Below are 16,232 nucleotides of genomic sequence, written 5' to 3' on the forward strand. Positions count from 1 at the left end.
TATTTCTTGCCAAGCATGCATAATATGTTCTCTTCTACCCTTCATCCTTTCATCAACTCATTGTCTTCATATCTCACCCCTCCCCTCTTTTCCCACCCAGTCTTTTAGGCTTCTTTATGGGACTTCTTTTTGTGAACTCCACCCCCCACGTGGATGTTTTTTTAATGTTTCATATCAGGACTTTAATTAAAACCTCATGCTAGTTCTTCAACGTATAATTGGTATAAATGTTTAATTATACCCCCTAGCTATTTGGTTACTAGTACTGTTATTTTCTCGATCTTACATATGAATTTCGTAATTAAACAAAGGCTTTTTTTGTGTTACAAACAGTTCTTTATATCCCCCAGCCATCCCTCTCACTGCATGCTTCATTATCAGTCTGTGTAAGACTGCAACGATGAAAATTAACTTCATTAATTCTGGGTCTGACTGGATGATGGCCATTTTGAACTATGTTTCCCAATTAGATGGACCAATTCAAAAGTGACCTTGGGATACTCTGCTTTTTCCTCCAATAGCCTAATGAAGTAGTTGTATTTTACCATTCTGCTTTGTTATTGTTCTGTGGCTTAGTTCTGTTGGATAAGACTGTAAGACATTGATGTGCAATTTCATGACAGTATATCACTATAATAACATGTTTCATAAGCATGACTGCTTAAATTAGATTATGTGGGTGTGGTAAAACATTAATTAAAGAATGATACTAAAATATTGATTTTATCTCTCAGGTGACAGCAACAGATGTCCTTCCAGAGAGCATGTTCATACCTGTCCCTGGTCAAGAAAGAGAGTCTCAAAACCAATCTCAAGCTGTCGCAAACAACGAGGACAAAAAGCAAGAACAACAACATGCTGGTTAGTACGAGGCTTTACCTATGAACAAAAGGCGTGTTGTTTGTTGTTGTTTTTTGGTGATTAAACATTTAAAGAAAGTTGGGAGGCCAAATTTGAAGCCGATTATTACAATGTATGTATGAAGTATCCAAGATGAATATGTCAATAAGCAGGCAGCTTGTCAGAGCTTGTTTATGTCAAAGGAGCTTGTTTGGATCCACACTAAACATGCAAAATTGGCAAAGAGCCAGATGACCTAATCAAAGGAACCAGATATGACTTGCGAGCCATACGTTCCTGACCTCTTAGTAAAACTAAATCATTGCATATATTAAAATGAGGTTTAACATTTCTTATTTTATCCACAGATGCTTTAGATGCTGATATGGAGAAGGGAATCTCACTTCCTACAGAAACATCTGAGGCACGCAAGTCACCTCAGGAAGACCAACAAACGGAGAAAGATGAGGCCACAGGGTTTCTGTGCTGGAAGAAAGGCTGCAATCAAGTCTTTAAATCATCCAACTCTCTTCAGATGCACTTCAATGAAGTTCACAACAAAAGGCCTCAGCTCCCTGTTTCTGATCGCCATGTCTACAAGTACCGTTGTAACCAGTGTAGCTTGGCCTTCAAGACTGTGGAAAAGCTGCAGCTCCATTCCCAGTACCACGTAATCCGAGCAGCAACCATGTGCTGCCTCTGCCAACGGAGCTTCAGAACACTACAAGCCTTGAAAAAACATTTGGAAACCAGCCACCTAGAGCTTAGTGAAGCTGACATACAGCAGTTGTACGGTGGCTTATTGATGAATGGTGACATAATGGTCATGGGTGACTCGGCCCTTGGTGAAGAACATGGAGGTCTAGGAGAAGATGACAAGGAGGGAGATGAGAGTGACCCGGAAGAAAAGCAAAGCCCCACAGGGAGTGACTCTGGCTCACTGTTGGAGGATTCTGGCTTAGAACCTAAACGTGCTTTACCATTCCGAAAAGGACCCAACTTCACCATGGAAAAATTCTTGGATCCATCTCGTCCATTCAAGTGCACTGTCTGCAAAGAGTCATTCACTCAGAAGAATATTTTGCTGGTTCATTATAACTCTGTCTCCCACCTGCATAAAGTGAAGAGAGCTCTTCAGGAGTCCACTACCGGTCAACCAGAGCCGACGAGCAGCCCTGACAACAAGCCATTCAAGTGTAGCACATGTAATGTGGCATATAGCCAGAGTTCCACCTTGGAGATCCACATGCGGTCTGTTCTCCACCAAACAAAAGCGAGGGCAGCCAAACTTGAAGCTGCAGGAGGCATACCTAGCTCTGCAAGTGCTCCTGGGGGAGGGGGAGCAAGTACGACCATCAGCACTTCAACGGCAAGTCCAAGTCCGACAAGCAACTCAACAACAAACTCTATTAACCACGGCTCGTCTGGGTCTCAAACTGCTCAGAATGTTCTTGGAGGAAACCAGACTTCACAGAGTCATAGCCATGAAAGGATCAGTTCAGTTACCAGCCATTCCTCACCATCGGAGAACAATGAGGGGAAAAAGGCTAAATATGCAGATATACTACCTACACGGGGGCAACAGCTTCAGCAACAACAGCAATTAGCTCACGCTCAAGCACAAGCTCAAGCTCAGCTTCAGCAAGAACTCCAGCAGCAGGCTGCTCTTCTACAGTCTCAGCTCTTTAATCCCGCACTTCTGCAGCACTTCCCTATGACAACTGATGCACTTCTCCCCTTACAGCAGCAGCAGTTGCTGTTTCCTTTCTACATCCCTGGAGCAGAATTTCAGCTAAACCCAGAGATCAACATCAGTAATTCAGCACTTGGCCTAACAGGAGCAAGCACCTCCTCATTGCTAGAAGACCTAAAAAACTCAGCTCAACAGAGCTGCTTGCAACAGCAACTGATGCACCACCACCTTCAGCAGCAAGTGCAACAGCATCAGCAGCCTCACTCACAGGTACAGGGACAGATGGCATTGCTGCAACAGAGTGCATCGCTCCACCAGCATGTTGAAAAAAGGCAAAAGCCTCAATCCTCACAAAATGACAAAGACATTCAACGAGACAAAGATGCAATTGAAAAAAATGACGATGTCACTAAAGAGTCAATGGAGAAACTAAAGGAACGGAAGGACAGTCAACACATTTCAACCAGTATTAACCACGATTCTGGCTTGCTCCCCCCAAGAATTGCATCTGACGCTCGTGGAAACGCAACAAAAGCTCTGTTGGAAAATTTTGGATTTGAGTTAGTGATTCAGTACAATGAAAATAAACAAAAAGCCCAGAAAAGGGGACTCGGGCCAACAGGTTCGAGTGGACCGGGTGGGATCACAAGAGTAGTGGATCCCATTGAGGGATTGGAGAAACTGGAGTGTGAAGCCTGTGGCAAGCTTTTTTCAAATATACTGATTCTGAAGAGCCACCAGGAGCACATCCACCAGGCATTCTTCCCATTTCGATCCCTTGAGAGATTTGCAAAGGAATACAGAGAAAATTATGACAAACAATATCCACTGAGACCCCCCACACCAGAGGCTCCACCAGCTCCTCCACCTCCGCCCCCACCCCCTCCACCCCAAAGAGCTCCTACCCCAAATATCCCTGTGTCTGCAGCCTCACACACACCTCCAACTGTGCCTACTCCACAACCCCCGGTTCCAATGCCACAAATTCCAATGCCAATGGATTTGCCTATCTTCTCTCCGCTGATGATGCAGCCCATGTCACTCCAGTCTTTGCCCGGCCAATTGACCCAACAGATGCCATCAGTTGAACCAAGCTTGGCCTCAGACCTGGCCCAGCTCTACCAACAACAGCTCACTCCGGCCATGCTACAGCAGCAGCAGAACAAGAGGCCGCGGACACGTATCACAGATGATCAACTTCGGGTCCTGCGACAATACTTTGATATAAACAATTCACCCAATGAAGACCAGATTAAAGAGATGGCAGATAAATCAGGACTGCAGCAAAAAGTTATAAAGCACTGGTTCAGAAACACGCTTTTTAAAGAGCGGCAACGCAACAAAGACTCGCCATACAACTTCAATAACCCACCAACTACAACACTTGAAGATACTAAAATTGACTCGAAACCACCTTCTCCTGAACCGCAAAAGCAAGATTTCTATGGGAGCAAGAGATCTTCGAGAACAAGGTTTACAGACTACCAGCTGAGAATTTTACAAGATTTCTTCGATGCCAATGCTTATCCTAAGGACGATGAGTTTGAACAGCTTTCCAACCTTCTGAGTCTCCCCACTCGCGTTATTGTTGTTTGGTTCCAAAATGCTCGCCAGAAGGCAAGAAAGAATTATGAGAACCAGAGTGAAGGAAGTAAAGATGGTGAGAGACGCGAGCTATCAAATGATCGGTATATTCGCACGTCAAACCTGAACTACCAGTGCAAAAAATGCAACTTAGTTTTCCAGAGAATATTCGATCTGATAAAACATCAAAAGAAGTTGTGCTACAAAGATGAAGATGAGGATGGACAATATGACAGCCACAATGAGGATTCTGTTGATCTTTCTAACGAATGTTATACTCCATCTGGTTCCTCTTGCCACACACCAATGCCCTCCTCTTCAAGTCTCTGCCCACTCCCACCTACTACTTCAGCATTCTCACACATCCCTTCAGCTGATAAGGAGGAGGCATCACCAGCAACCACCTCAAACCTCCATGAAGAAAAGTCAAAAGAACTACCAGACATATCAGCTGATACCCTAAATAAGACCTCGATCAAGCAGGAAAATGTACCCCAAGGCCAATCAGAGTCGCAAAAGCAGAGACATCAGAGAGAAGAGAATATTCAGTCAATTTCCAAGTCCAACAAGCATTCCTCACCTTCCTTTTCTCAACAGCAAATGCAATGTGGTCCATCAGCTTCTCAGACAAGCCAGGCCCCCTCGCAAGGCTCCCACTTGAGCCACAATCCCCTTTTGACTTCTGTTACACAACAAATGGCACAGCAGCTCATCCAATACCAGTGTGATCAGTGCAAGATTGGCTTCCCCTCCTTTGAGCACTGGCAAGAGCACCAGCAATTACACTTCCTCTCTGTGCAGAATCAGTTCATCCACCCACAATTCATTGATCGGTCAATGGACATGCCTTTCATGCTGTTTGACCCGAGTAATCCTCTCTTGGCGGGCCAGTTACTCTCAGGAGCAATGCCCCAGATCCCCAGCAGCTCGGCCACTTCTCCATCCACTCCCACATCCACGATGAACTCCCTGAAGAGGAAGTTAGAGGAGAAAGCTGGCACTAGCCCAGGAGAGAATGACAGCACAAATAGTGAAGAACCACATCGAGACAAGCGGCTTAGGACTACGATCACACCAGAGCAGCTAGAGGTTCTTTATCAGAAATACCTGCTGGACTCTAATCCTACACGTAAGATGCTTGACCACATTGCTCATGAGGTGGGGCTGAAGAAGAGAGTAGTGCAAGTTTGGTTTCAAAACACCAGGGCGAGAGAGAGAAAAGGCCAGTTCAGAGCAGTGGGGCCAGCTCAAGCCCATCGGCGATGCCCCTTTTGCCGAGCTCTCTTCAAAGCAAAAACTGCCCTTGAAGCACACATTCGCTCTCGCCACTGGCATGAGGCTAAACGCGCTGGCTACAATTTAACCCTTTCTGGTATGTTACCTGACCATGAGGGTATCCAAATAAAGTTGGATGCCTTGGAGACATCCAGCTATTCCCAAATGCCGTCTTCACACATGGATGGACAAAGCTCCTCCATGTCTCCTGTGAATAGAGGACTGGATTTGTCTCCCAGGGCTCTACTGAGTCCTTCCTCAATTAAAGTCGAAGGAATGGAAGATTTTGAGAGTTCAGCCATGTCTGCTGTGAACCTCACTTTTGATCAGAACAAACTGGATAATGACGACTGCTCCTCTGTTAACACAGCCATCACAGATACAACCACAGGTGATGAGGCGAATGCCGATAATGACAGCGCTGATGCAAAACACAGCCAGAGTAGTAGTGACTACCTACCCAAGCCTGGCAGCACTATCGCCATCATTGAAAATGATGACCAGATGTCATCGGGCCTGGTAAGCCCTGCTACAAGCTATTATGCTAAGGATTGTGAAAACGAACACATAATTGACCACAGTGAGACATCCAGCATGGCGGACCCTTGTTCACCAAGTCCTGGAGCTTCAGGCACCAGGAGTATCGACAGCGGTGATCGTCCTGGTCAAAAGCGCTTCCGAACTCAAATGACAAATCTCCAGCTTAAGGTATTGAAATCCTGTTTTAACGACTACAGGACCCCTACCATGCTGGAATGTGAGGTACTTGGCAATGATATTGGACTGCCAAAGAGGGTGGTTCAGGTATGGTTCCAAAACGCCCGTGCCAAGGAGAAAAAGGCAAAGCTCAACATGGCCAAGCACTTTGGAATTAATCAGACATCCTACGAGGGGCCCAAAACTGAATGCACTTTGTGTGGTGTCAAGTATAGTGCTCGCCTCTCTGTTCGTGATCACATTTTCTCCCAGCAACACATCTCCAAGGTCAAAGATACCATTGGCAATCAAATTGACAAGGAGAAAGAATACTTTGACCCAGCCACTGTCCGTCAACTTATGGCTCAGCAAGAGATGGACCGCATTAAGAAGGCCAATGAAGTTTTAGGATTGGCGCAGCAGCAAGCCATGCAGCAACAGGGAATGTTTGATAACCCTGCAATGCAGGCACTTAATCTCCAGTCAGCCTATTCCAATCTACAAGGCATTCCACCTGTCCTCTTGCCAGGGGTTGGAAGCCCATCTCTTTCCAGCTTTAACTCGTCAAATTCAGGTATGTTGCTCTTCAGTAAATTTACACCAAAACACTCTTTTTTTGTATCTGTCTCTCTATAAATTGACCATTTTCGCCAGATCCCCTAGTTTGAATCACACACATTGAAAAAACTGGTCAAAAATCCTCCAAAGATGTCTTATGTTAATTGAAACCATCTGCTAAATCATAGTATAACAGCAATGAGGCAGGCTAAGGGCACAAATTTCCCAAAAATGGTCAAAATGAGTGTCAGAATTCTACTTGGGCTGTACCTCGTATTGGTAAATAGTTTTTCAATTGATTCTTTGATCAGTGTTTGATGTTACCATTGTATAACGGATGTGCATTTTGAATATCAAAAAAGGAGAAATTTGCCAACCAACCTGCTGTACATTATTATTTAATAATATCAGTAATAGTAAAAGTCATCTATGTGCTATGTCTATTTACTATCATTATGGTTGAAGCATTCTGTTTCTTCAAACCATTTTTACTCAAGGTGGTTAATTTACCTGAACACCTACCTGAAGTCCTGAATGTTGTGTTTTCTGTGCTTTACAAAACTGCAGCTTTAACTCCTCCCAAACCTTCAAACCTGCTAAACATGTCTGGTGCCAGTGTTCCTTCGCCAAGCCTGCCCACATCTGGATTGCCCAACAAGCCTCCCTCTTCATCGTCGCTGTCCTCACCAAGCCCAGCACAGACAACCACATCTGTTTCCCATTCCAGCACCACGTCAACATCAATCTCCACTTCCTCAAGCATCCCGCCCGCTTCTCGGCCTGAACACCCTAAAGAACGTGAAGTTGAGAGGTCAAGAGAAAAAGAGAAGCACAAGGAAAAGACGGAGAAGCCCTCAACCCCATCTTCAACTGGAAGCACCCCTGCTCCTTCTACTTCAGCTGCCAGCGCCAAGAAGGAAAAACCCGACCCAGCTGTTCCCGCCACGTCTATGCCAACCCCCGGTATGGAGTATGTGGTTGACCCAGCCCAGCTTCAGGCCTTGCAGGCTGCTTTGGCTTCAGATCCTACAGCTCTTCTCACAAATCAGTTCCTTCCCTATTTCATGCCTGGCTTTTCCCCATACTACACCCCACAGCTCCCTGGCGCGCTCCAAGGTGGTTACTTGCAACCCATGTATGGTATGGAAAGTCTCTTCCCCTACAACCCCGCGTTGTCGCAAGCACTGATGGGCCTATCTCCCGGATCCCTGCTGCAGCATTACCAGCAATATCAACAGAGCTTGCAGGAAGCACTCCAACAGCAGCAGCAGCAGCTTCAGCAGATCCAGCAACCCAAGGGAAGCCAAACTCAAGCTCCCCACAAGTCCTTGGGGAATCGGAAAGAATCCGCCAAAGATACAGTAAAAACGGAGGAGCCAAAGGGCAACAACCACAGCGCGTCTCCCACAACATCGACCACCCCCTCCACTCACAATAAAGTATGCGCTGAGCAGAATGAGTCGGACAGCAAAAATGTGGACCCCCTTCTAGACCAGTTCATCGTCCCCAAAGTGCAGTACAAACTGGCATGCCGGAAGTGTCAAGCAGTTTTCACCAAGGAAGAAGTGGCAATTGCCCACCTTAAGTCAAACTGTTTTTTCGGTCAGTCTGTGGCAAACCTGCAAGAGATGTTGCTGCGTGTGCCCAGTGGCGTAAGTGCAGGGGCTGGAAGTCTCTACGACTGCCTGGCTTGTGACACTACGTTGGATGGGGAAAAAGCGCTCAGTCAACATCTGGAATCAGCTTTGCACAAACACAGAACAATCAAGCGATCAGCCAGAAATGCCAAAGAGCACGCTAAAAGTCTATTACCTCACTCTTCAGCCTGCTTCCCCAATCCTAACGCCACATCTACCTCGCAGTCTGCCACTCATCCCATCAGCAGTCCCACCCCGTCGCCAACGACATCTGCCACCATGCCATCGTCCGCCGTGTCCACCGCTCTCTGCTCCTCCCCCTCCAATTCCCAGCTCAATGCCACAGCTGCCGGCAAACCCTGGCCCCAGGCCCCTTTCTCCAGAGCTTTAGTCGGGAAGCCCAATGCCAGTCCCTCCTATGCTTCCTCCCTGTTTCCTCCAGTGTCCTCCCCTTCAACGGTTACCTCAAGTTCATTGAGCACCTCAGGAGTTCAGACCTCGATACCAACAGACGTCTTTTCCGACGAGTCTGACTCTGACAGCAGTCAGAAGTCGGCAGACAGACTGGGCAGGACGGCAGACGAGCCGCAGCAACCTGGCTTTGTCAAAGACAGTAGTACTTGTAGTAGTAATCTCGCTAGTGTAGGAACAGACTCTATCAGATTGTAAAAGAGCTTTCGGTGATGGGCAATGTTTAACAAAAAACAAAACAAAAAAAGACAAAAATAAAAAAATTAAAAAAGGGGAAAAAACAGAAAAAAACAGCAATGTTAAATACATTAAAGGTATACAACCCAATTTCAGAAAAAAAGATGTAAAGACTTACTGCAATTCCAAAGCTTGTAACCAAAAAAACTTAAATGTTAGTGGATTGTTTTCCCATATCAACATGCTGGTTTCAATTTTGTTTTGTTATGCTCAATTGAAACACATTGCATATGAGAAGAGAAAAGATGGATGCAGAGGAATGATGAGAAATGGCCCCAAAACCTTTTTAAAATGTTTGAGTTAGCTATGTCCCTCAGTTTAATATTCATATTTAATAGCACACTCACAAAAAGCCAGTATGCACTGTATGGGAGAATAGTCCGGTCCATGTTCTTGCTATTTAAGCATTCAGATACCAATGGCTTGCAAAAGTAAAATAATAATCTATTGTCTATTTTATTCTCAGGTCAATGGCTCACAAAAATGTCTGTTCTGTTACAAAATTCCATGCTTCACATGCTTTTTGCTTTCATCATTTCGAGATTTACCACAACATTTTAATTAGAGTGATAAGGCATTTTTCTGGGCATTACAATGACACTTAATCAGCTAGATGGAGGGGGATTATTGTCCATTCACACCGAGACAGGGAGAGCAATGGAGATTTAAGAAAGGGCCATGAAGCAATTCGATTGAATAAGGAAACCAAAAAAATACAACAACTCACTGTATTTATACTATTTCCAAACATTTTTGGTGTTATGTAGATTGGTGGATTGGAAATTAATTCAAGCAGTATGGTAGCCTGAAAAAAAAAGTTTGTGTACATTTAGCTTTTGTCTTGTTCAACTTTGAGACGCTTCATTTGATGTTGTCTTGATCATTCCATAGATTAGATGACGGGCAGGTAATTTATCCAAATGATATTTCTGTCTTATTCCCAACCTTTTGGGGATATTCATCCAGATTCCCCTCCTGACAAGGCAGGGATCGCTTTAAGCATTATTTAAAACGTATGGGTCAGTTGGTATTGCATCAACTGGATGAAAACATGTTGTGGGTGAAATATTGAAATTGTATTTAATTTTTGTTACCTTCGTGCACTTATTACTGTCTGATTCCCATTTCCCACTCTCGTCTTCGCACTTATACCCTCCGCTGTCCTGTATTTGTAGATGCATTTCAGATCCTCTCTTGTCCACGTAGTGTGGCCACACGTTTTTAATTTTTTTTTCTTTTCATTTTGTTGTCATTCATGAAAATGAAAAAAAGAATACCAATAATAATTCTCACGCTTTAAGACAAAAAGAAAATCCAAAGACTGAACACTTTTCACCATTGGTGCATAAAGAGAAAAGAGGCTTCTTTATACTTGATAATTTGTTGCTGTTTTTAAGGAAAGAAAACAAAGTTTTAGAAGATAAAGGAGTACGCATCAGAGTTGCCGATTTTGCTCCCTTGCAAGCAAACAGGTGGCTTTTTACGTAAATACCAAAAACCAAAAAGGGCCCTCGTCCTTGCATTGTGGAGTAGCACCGTCACAGAGCCATTACAGTTTGTAAGATAGAGATGCGAGTCTTTGACTTTTTAACACATTTTAATGTCCTTGTTTTGTTTTATCCTCAAGATCATATATTGGGTCTGGACAACGTTTTGCTGCTAATGTAGAATTTTGAAAGAGAAAAAAAAGTACCTAGATGCATGCTCATTTCTGCTTTTTGGTAAAGCTTTAACAAAAACCAACAATAAACCAATTCCTTGCCTCTCTGCAACACCTTTTTTTGGGGGGGGTTGTTGCAAAAACGGAACTTTGAAGACTGTGAATATGTATGTTCCAAAGGACATCTTGCTGATTTTTTTTCCTCTCCTTTTTTTTGGGGACAGACCAATGTTTTGAAGCCAATGATTCTGACGTTTCTGAAGAACAGTGCATTCCAAATATCACATTGTTTGTCTTTCTTTCGTTACGAAGCAAGGACTGATCTGTGAATTATTTCAAGTGTCATTATCTATTTTCACTCACTGTGTCCACTGTCGTGTACGTTTTAACTGAACAAAGGATCTTCAAAGATCACTTTGTTCAGGCGTGGAACACTCCATCCAGTTGAGGTTGTTGCTCACTTGTTAAGCAAGTAATGGTAGTTACCAAAAAGTGTATATAATACATCTGGTACTGATGTGTCTCCTAGGTTTGAATCATATTTTTGCCAGTTGACATAAAACTAGTTTCAAAGGCGAATAATAGCTTTTTAACTGAGGTGCGACCACCACCCCCTATCGTAGGGAACTCCAGCAATGACTTGTCCCGTGTGTAAGCAGGGTGCCAATTTTACGTATAGATTGCAGGTCTTGAGGGCATCTTCATTCCAAAGTATTCTTTCTGGTCTCCTTTTTTTCTTTCTTTTTTCTTTTTGAGAAGTTCCTTAGTTCAAACGTCTCAGAGGTGCTCATGTCCCAAAGAAGTCACCCACTTCATCAAATAAGTTAGCTGTGCATCTGTATCCCCACCCTTTCATGGATAACAAACAAAAATGTATATTTTTAAAACCAAAACCAAGACGTATTTAAATTTGTGAAGAATTTCTTTTTGACCAATATTGTACAGCCAGTTTATATAGAGATATGTATACGCCACCCCGAAAATCTCATCTGCCTTTTGGTGTCGATACCATAGCGTGTTGTTCAGATCGAAGGTTGACTTCGCAAGCTTGCCACTTCTCCAAAGTTCAATCACCATGAAATTATGTACTTTTTAATTTTTTAATTTAAGTTATATTGCCCCTACCATAAATATATATTAATTTCCCTATAATGTCAAACATGTATTTTAATTTTCTTGAATACGTTGAGTACGTTATTGTGTTTTTTTGTATATTGTTTTTAATCATAAATTAACACTAGTTTTGAATTAATTAGGAAACAAATATAAAAATTTGTCCTTGTCACTTTATTGAGTTTTTTTCTTTTAATACTTGTGTGTTTTTCAATGAAAATTCCAATTTTATCTTATTTCCAAAGTGCAAGTGTAATCATTTTAACTCTTTTGTGGTCGATGATCCAATCCCTTCATCATATGCATTGAGCGTGGACTGTATGTTAGTTACTATGTGTGCCTGTGTTTCAAAAGAGCCAATTAATTTCCCTTTTGTTTTTGTGTTCCACATCAAAACAAACTGAACCACCATTTTGAGTAATTGAGAAAATCAAATGATCAAAGTGACTGTGATAGCATTCACTTCGATTGATCATGTGAATGTGGCTAAAGCTTTAAGCAATTGAGGAATAAAAAAAAGAACATTTATACACACCCCTTAAAAAAATTGTGTATATTTTATCAAAACGTTACAGCAAATATCTTTCTCCACAAAATTTACATTGGGATACTTGACGGACATTTAAAAAGCGACAAGGTTAATGCCGTAGAGGTCACCTTTGCCCACTGTGAAAAGGAGTGTGTACCTGTATACAGATATAGATATATTTAAAACAAGACATTGCATTTCGTTTGTTTCTGAGATGAAGAAAGACTGAAAAGAAGAAAAAAAACAGACTCTGGGAAGCTTTGGAACTCGCGTCAGGAGGACACGAGGGGCTGTGGGCACACCAAAACTGGGCACGGGGGCCGAGGGCAGGCTCCAAAACAGCTTTAAATACCACCTCCTTATCCGATTAGTGACAACCAGAACAGACTGTGGCAGCGACGGACATGTGACTGAGAGATAGAGAACTGAATCTTGACTCCAGCTGCTCTTCCCCCCTTTCTTTCTCCGCTTCTGCCCCTCTGTTGGACGTTTCCCGAATTTCAGGGCAGGACGGACAGGGACGTTGGCCTATTTCCTTCCCCTTCTTCACGTTGCTACCTGTTTCCCTTTTCCCCTTCGCTTGTCTTCACTAGGACAAGTAAAGCTCTCTAGTCGCACGGCAGCTCACCTCCCTCTCTGTTGGTTATTGCGTAAAAAATGAAAAAGAAATGAACACCAGAGAGTGGGGTTGGGTTCTCCAAACTTTCTTTTTTTGTTGGGAAAAAAAGGCAGTTGTACACTTAAAGAGAAGCGTATTAACCAAAATCAACAACCAAACTAACAACCAAACAACCATTTGCTCCAACTTCAAAGATGAACTGTTACTTGGGGCAATCTGTTCCTTTGTTGACTTCTGGTGCCACTATTTTTGTTTTGTTTTTGATTTTTAACCTTTTAGACTTTTTTTGTGGTGGTTGGTTTTCTTAAAATGACTCCTCATTCAAGCCTCAAAAGAATGGCTTTGGGGCTCCGGGCAGCCCAGCTGAGGGTAGAAAAAAACAGCCTTGCAATGTACAAAAAAGAGCAAGTTAAACCAAAAATGTTGTTCTTGATGTCTTTTCTATACTGTAGTCTTGTTAGCTTTTTTGTTACGGTAATTATATGATGAAGATTTCCAGACTGTACCAAATGACATGGAAACTGACATACATACAAACCACATGGAACTTCAGACTTTTAAAGAAACTTTTGTCACAAAACCTTGTTGTCCTAGTTAAGTTGATTGTAGATGTTAATTGAATATACTCCTTTGAAAATATTTCATCAAGTATGTTTCTTGCTCATTGTGATACATTAAAATAAGTATGAGCATATATTCCTGGCATTTGGACTCATTCTTCTCTGGTAAATTGTTTGGGATTTCCATGCAACTTTTCCCTTATAATCACTACCGAGAAATATGGGTGGGCTTTCTCATCTGGATGAAACTAATACAAAATTGCCCTCAATTATTTTTCATGAAGATAATTCTGTCCTGTGATTGGCACAGAACAGTACATCTAATGATATATAAATGATTAAACACTGAAGTGTTGAGGTTAATTTTAGCCATACATGAGCAAAAATGTAGTTTTATCTTGGGCGTAACACATTTTGGCATACAACTAATTTCATTTCATTTGTTAGCATTATCTCTGTGTCATGTTTTCCAGTCCACCCAGCACAAACAGATTAACCAACCTGACTGCAATCAACTGATTACACTGGTAAGGCACTGTATTGGTGAAAAAGTATTGCATTGTTTGGTTGCAGTAAAATCCTACAGTCACTTTGTACCTCTCTGGAATAGTTTGGAGACCCATTCTATAGATAAATATTGAATTGCTACTCAGTTGTGTGAACAATAGTTTGATTTTCTTTAAATCTGGATCTCCGAACTGCTAGTTATTTCCCTTGTTTTGTTCTGCTTTTAGGATGGTGAAACAACAACAAGGTAAGAATGTTGTTTTGTGATTTTGATCAACAGATACTCGCTGACATTATCAATGTGCTTTTAGAAAATGCAGCCATACAAATGCTAACTTGCCAATTAACGAGATGTGCATATATTACAACTGTTGACTTGTGGAAGGGAGAAGGCTTCCGATATTCAACCCATTTCAGTTGTGTAAGGGTTTTGTTTATGTAAGAAGGTAATGACCGATGTTTCATGAGGGAAACATTTGGCCAAGATTGCTTGATATGCGTTCTCCTTAGCGCACAGTTGTCAGTGCATTAGCTTTGGACATACTAATTTAGGGGAAAAGAAAGTGCTTCACTCACTGCCACTCTGGTTGTCATGCTGAAGGCTTTTTTTGTTTGTTTTGACAACTAGAAGCAGTTGTCATTAGCAACGAGCACATTTTCATAAGTCTTGAAACATCATTTCTTATATGCTATTTAGTCACCAAAATATAGAATTGATGGTATATTGTATTTATTTCTGATCTAGTCTTGTTAGAATGTTTTCTTTGCACAACCAGTGACGGTACAGATTAGTAAAATGAGTTAAAATAAGTCACTGTCGGACCCATCCTCGAATTGTTTTCATTTCAATTCGATCATAGTATGTAGTTCCTTACAAATATCAATATACTCAATATACAGTATTCAATTAAATACTTACTTAGTGGATAATTGATAAGAAAATGGATCACATAAGCTGGGTTTTAAGTAACTAACTTAAACCCCTGCAGGAGAAGCCATCATTTCTTAAGCAACAGGCGCGATTCACTGCCCACGTTGAGCCACTTAACACACAAGGGCACATCCCGAATGAATTAAAAACACTCTAATCTGATCTGTGTGAAAAGCAAGGCCATTTCCTTCATAGGCCAGGACCAGATGGCACTCATACTGTGATAGTGTATTGAAACAGGCCAGACCAAGTCACACAGTGTGAAATTGGGTTAGCGCCTTGGTCTGACACAGGCCTTGGGCAATGTGAAGAGAATGGCCCACCTCTGTAAAACTTGCCCCCATATTTAATTATAATTCACAATGCATCTCAGTAAGTCATTCATTCTAAGTAAGTGATGGAGCAGACAGCTTCCCGCATTTGAGCTGGCTCTTCTCACCACACAACTTTCACCCCAAAAAAAACCTGAAAGACCATTCTCAGTGATGAGTAAAGATAAATAAAGCACAACTGTTTTGGATGGACTGACTCTGATATGGTATTCTAAACTAAGGTGATGTGAAAGTGTCAGGCTAACTCTTTAGACAGGACTCCGAGATGTAGTAATTTGGGGAATTGGAAAGTCCAAATTTCAACCTTTCTGGATTTTTTTATTGGGTTGGACGTATCGTGGTATATAATGCAATGTAATGTAGCGGTATACCTCCAGACAACTTGTTTGTACAATTATGAGTTTAAGATGTATTGCCTAGTGTTGTCTGAGGTCAAGGCTAGAAGAAAGTACAAAATATCTCACTCAGAAAGCTTACAAGGGTAGCGGGGCTGCTGGGGTTAGCCCTAACCCCCTAGCCTATCCCAGATAACTACAGGACCAGGCAGCAGACACCCTGAATCGGTGGCCAACCAATCGCACAAGGAGATGGATAAGCATTCACACTCCTACCTAGAGGCAATTTAGAATGTTCAACCAGCCTACCTTGCATATTTTGAGGATGTCGGAGGAAACCATAGTACCCATAGAAAACCAACCTAAGACCGCGTACAATATAGCAATGGGTGGAAACCATCTAACCTAGGAAAAAAACAGGACATATCTTCAATTTTTTACGTCTACTAAAACAACTTTTTGTTCCATGCAGTCAAAGCTAAAAGTTAGTGTCTATGATTTGTTTAGTACCTTTCAGGGTTCGAACACTAGTGTTATGTGAAGACATTCTGAAGGGATGATTTGAATCGCACCCTTAGATTTATAGACTGAAATACAAGCAGGCCATTAGCCTCCAAAAAAGGCAGTGTTGGTCTCCACTTGTGCTTTGAGTGAG

The 16,232-nt window shown here is 42.3% G+C and overlaps 1 protein-coding gene and 1 long non-coding RNA gene across 11 annotated transcripts in view; both read left to right on the plus strand.

The window, feature by feature from the left end:
- The window catches only part of zfhx3b (zinc finger homeobox 3b), a 313,149-nt gene extending 299,543 nt beyond the window's left edge, over window positions 1-13,606 (plus strand). For all 10 annotated transcript variants that reach the window (XM_077619318.1, XM_077619339.1, XM_077619324.1 and 7 more), the window contains 3 exons: window positions 735-861; window positions 1,209-6,662; window positions 7,214-13,606. In XM_077619318.1, coding sequence (XP_077475444.1) covers window positions 735-861; window positions 1,209-6,662; window positions 7,214-8,952 — 7,320 coding nt within the window. In that variant the 3' untranslated portion in view covers window positions 8,953-13,606. The remainder of the gene's footprint in view (window positions 1-734; window positions 862-1,208; window positions 6,663-7,213) is intronic.
- Window positions 13,607-14,071: 465 nt separating this feature from the next.
- Window positions 14,072-16,232, plus strand: part of LOC144064295 (uncharacterized) — a 128,059-nt gene continuing 125,898 nt past the window's right edge. Inside the window, exon 1 of the long non-coding RNA XR_013296764.1 lies at window positions 14,072-14,226. This is a non-coding gene — a long non-coding RNA (uncharacterized LOC144064295). The remainder of the gene's footprint in view (window positions 14,227-16,232) is intronic.

Source organism: Stigmatopora argus, chromosome 2 (genome assembly GCF_051989625.1).
Source record: "Stigmatopora argus isolate UIUO_Sarg chromosome 2, RoL_Sarg_1.0, whole genome shotgun sequence".
NCBI classification, from domain to species: domain Eukaryota; kingdom Metazoa; phylum Chordata; class Actinopteri; order Syngnathiformes; family Syngnathidae; genus Stigmatopora; species Stigmatopora argus.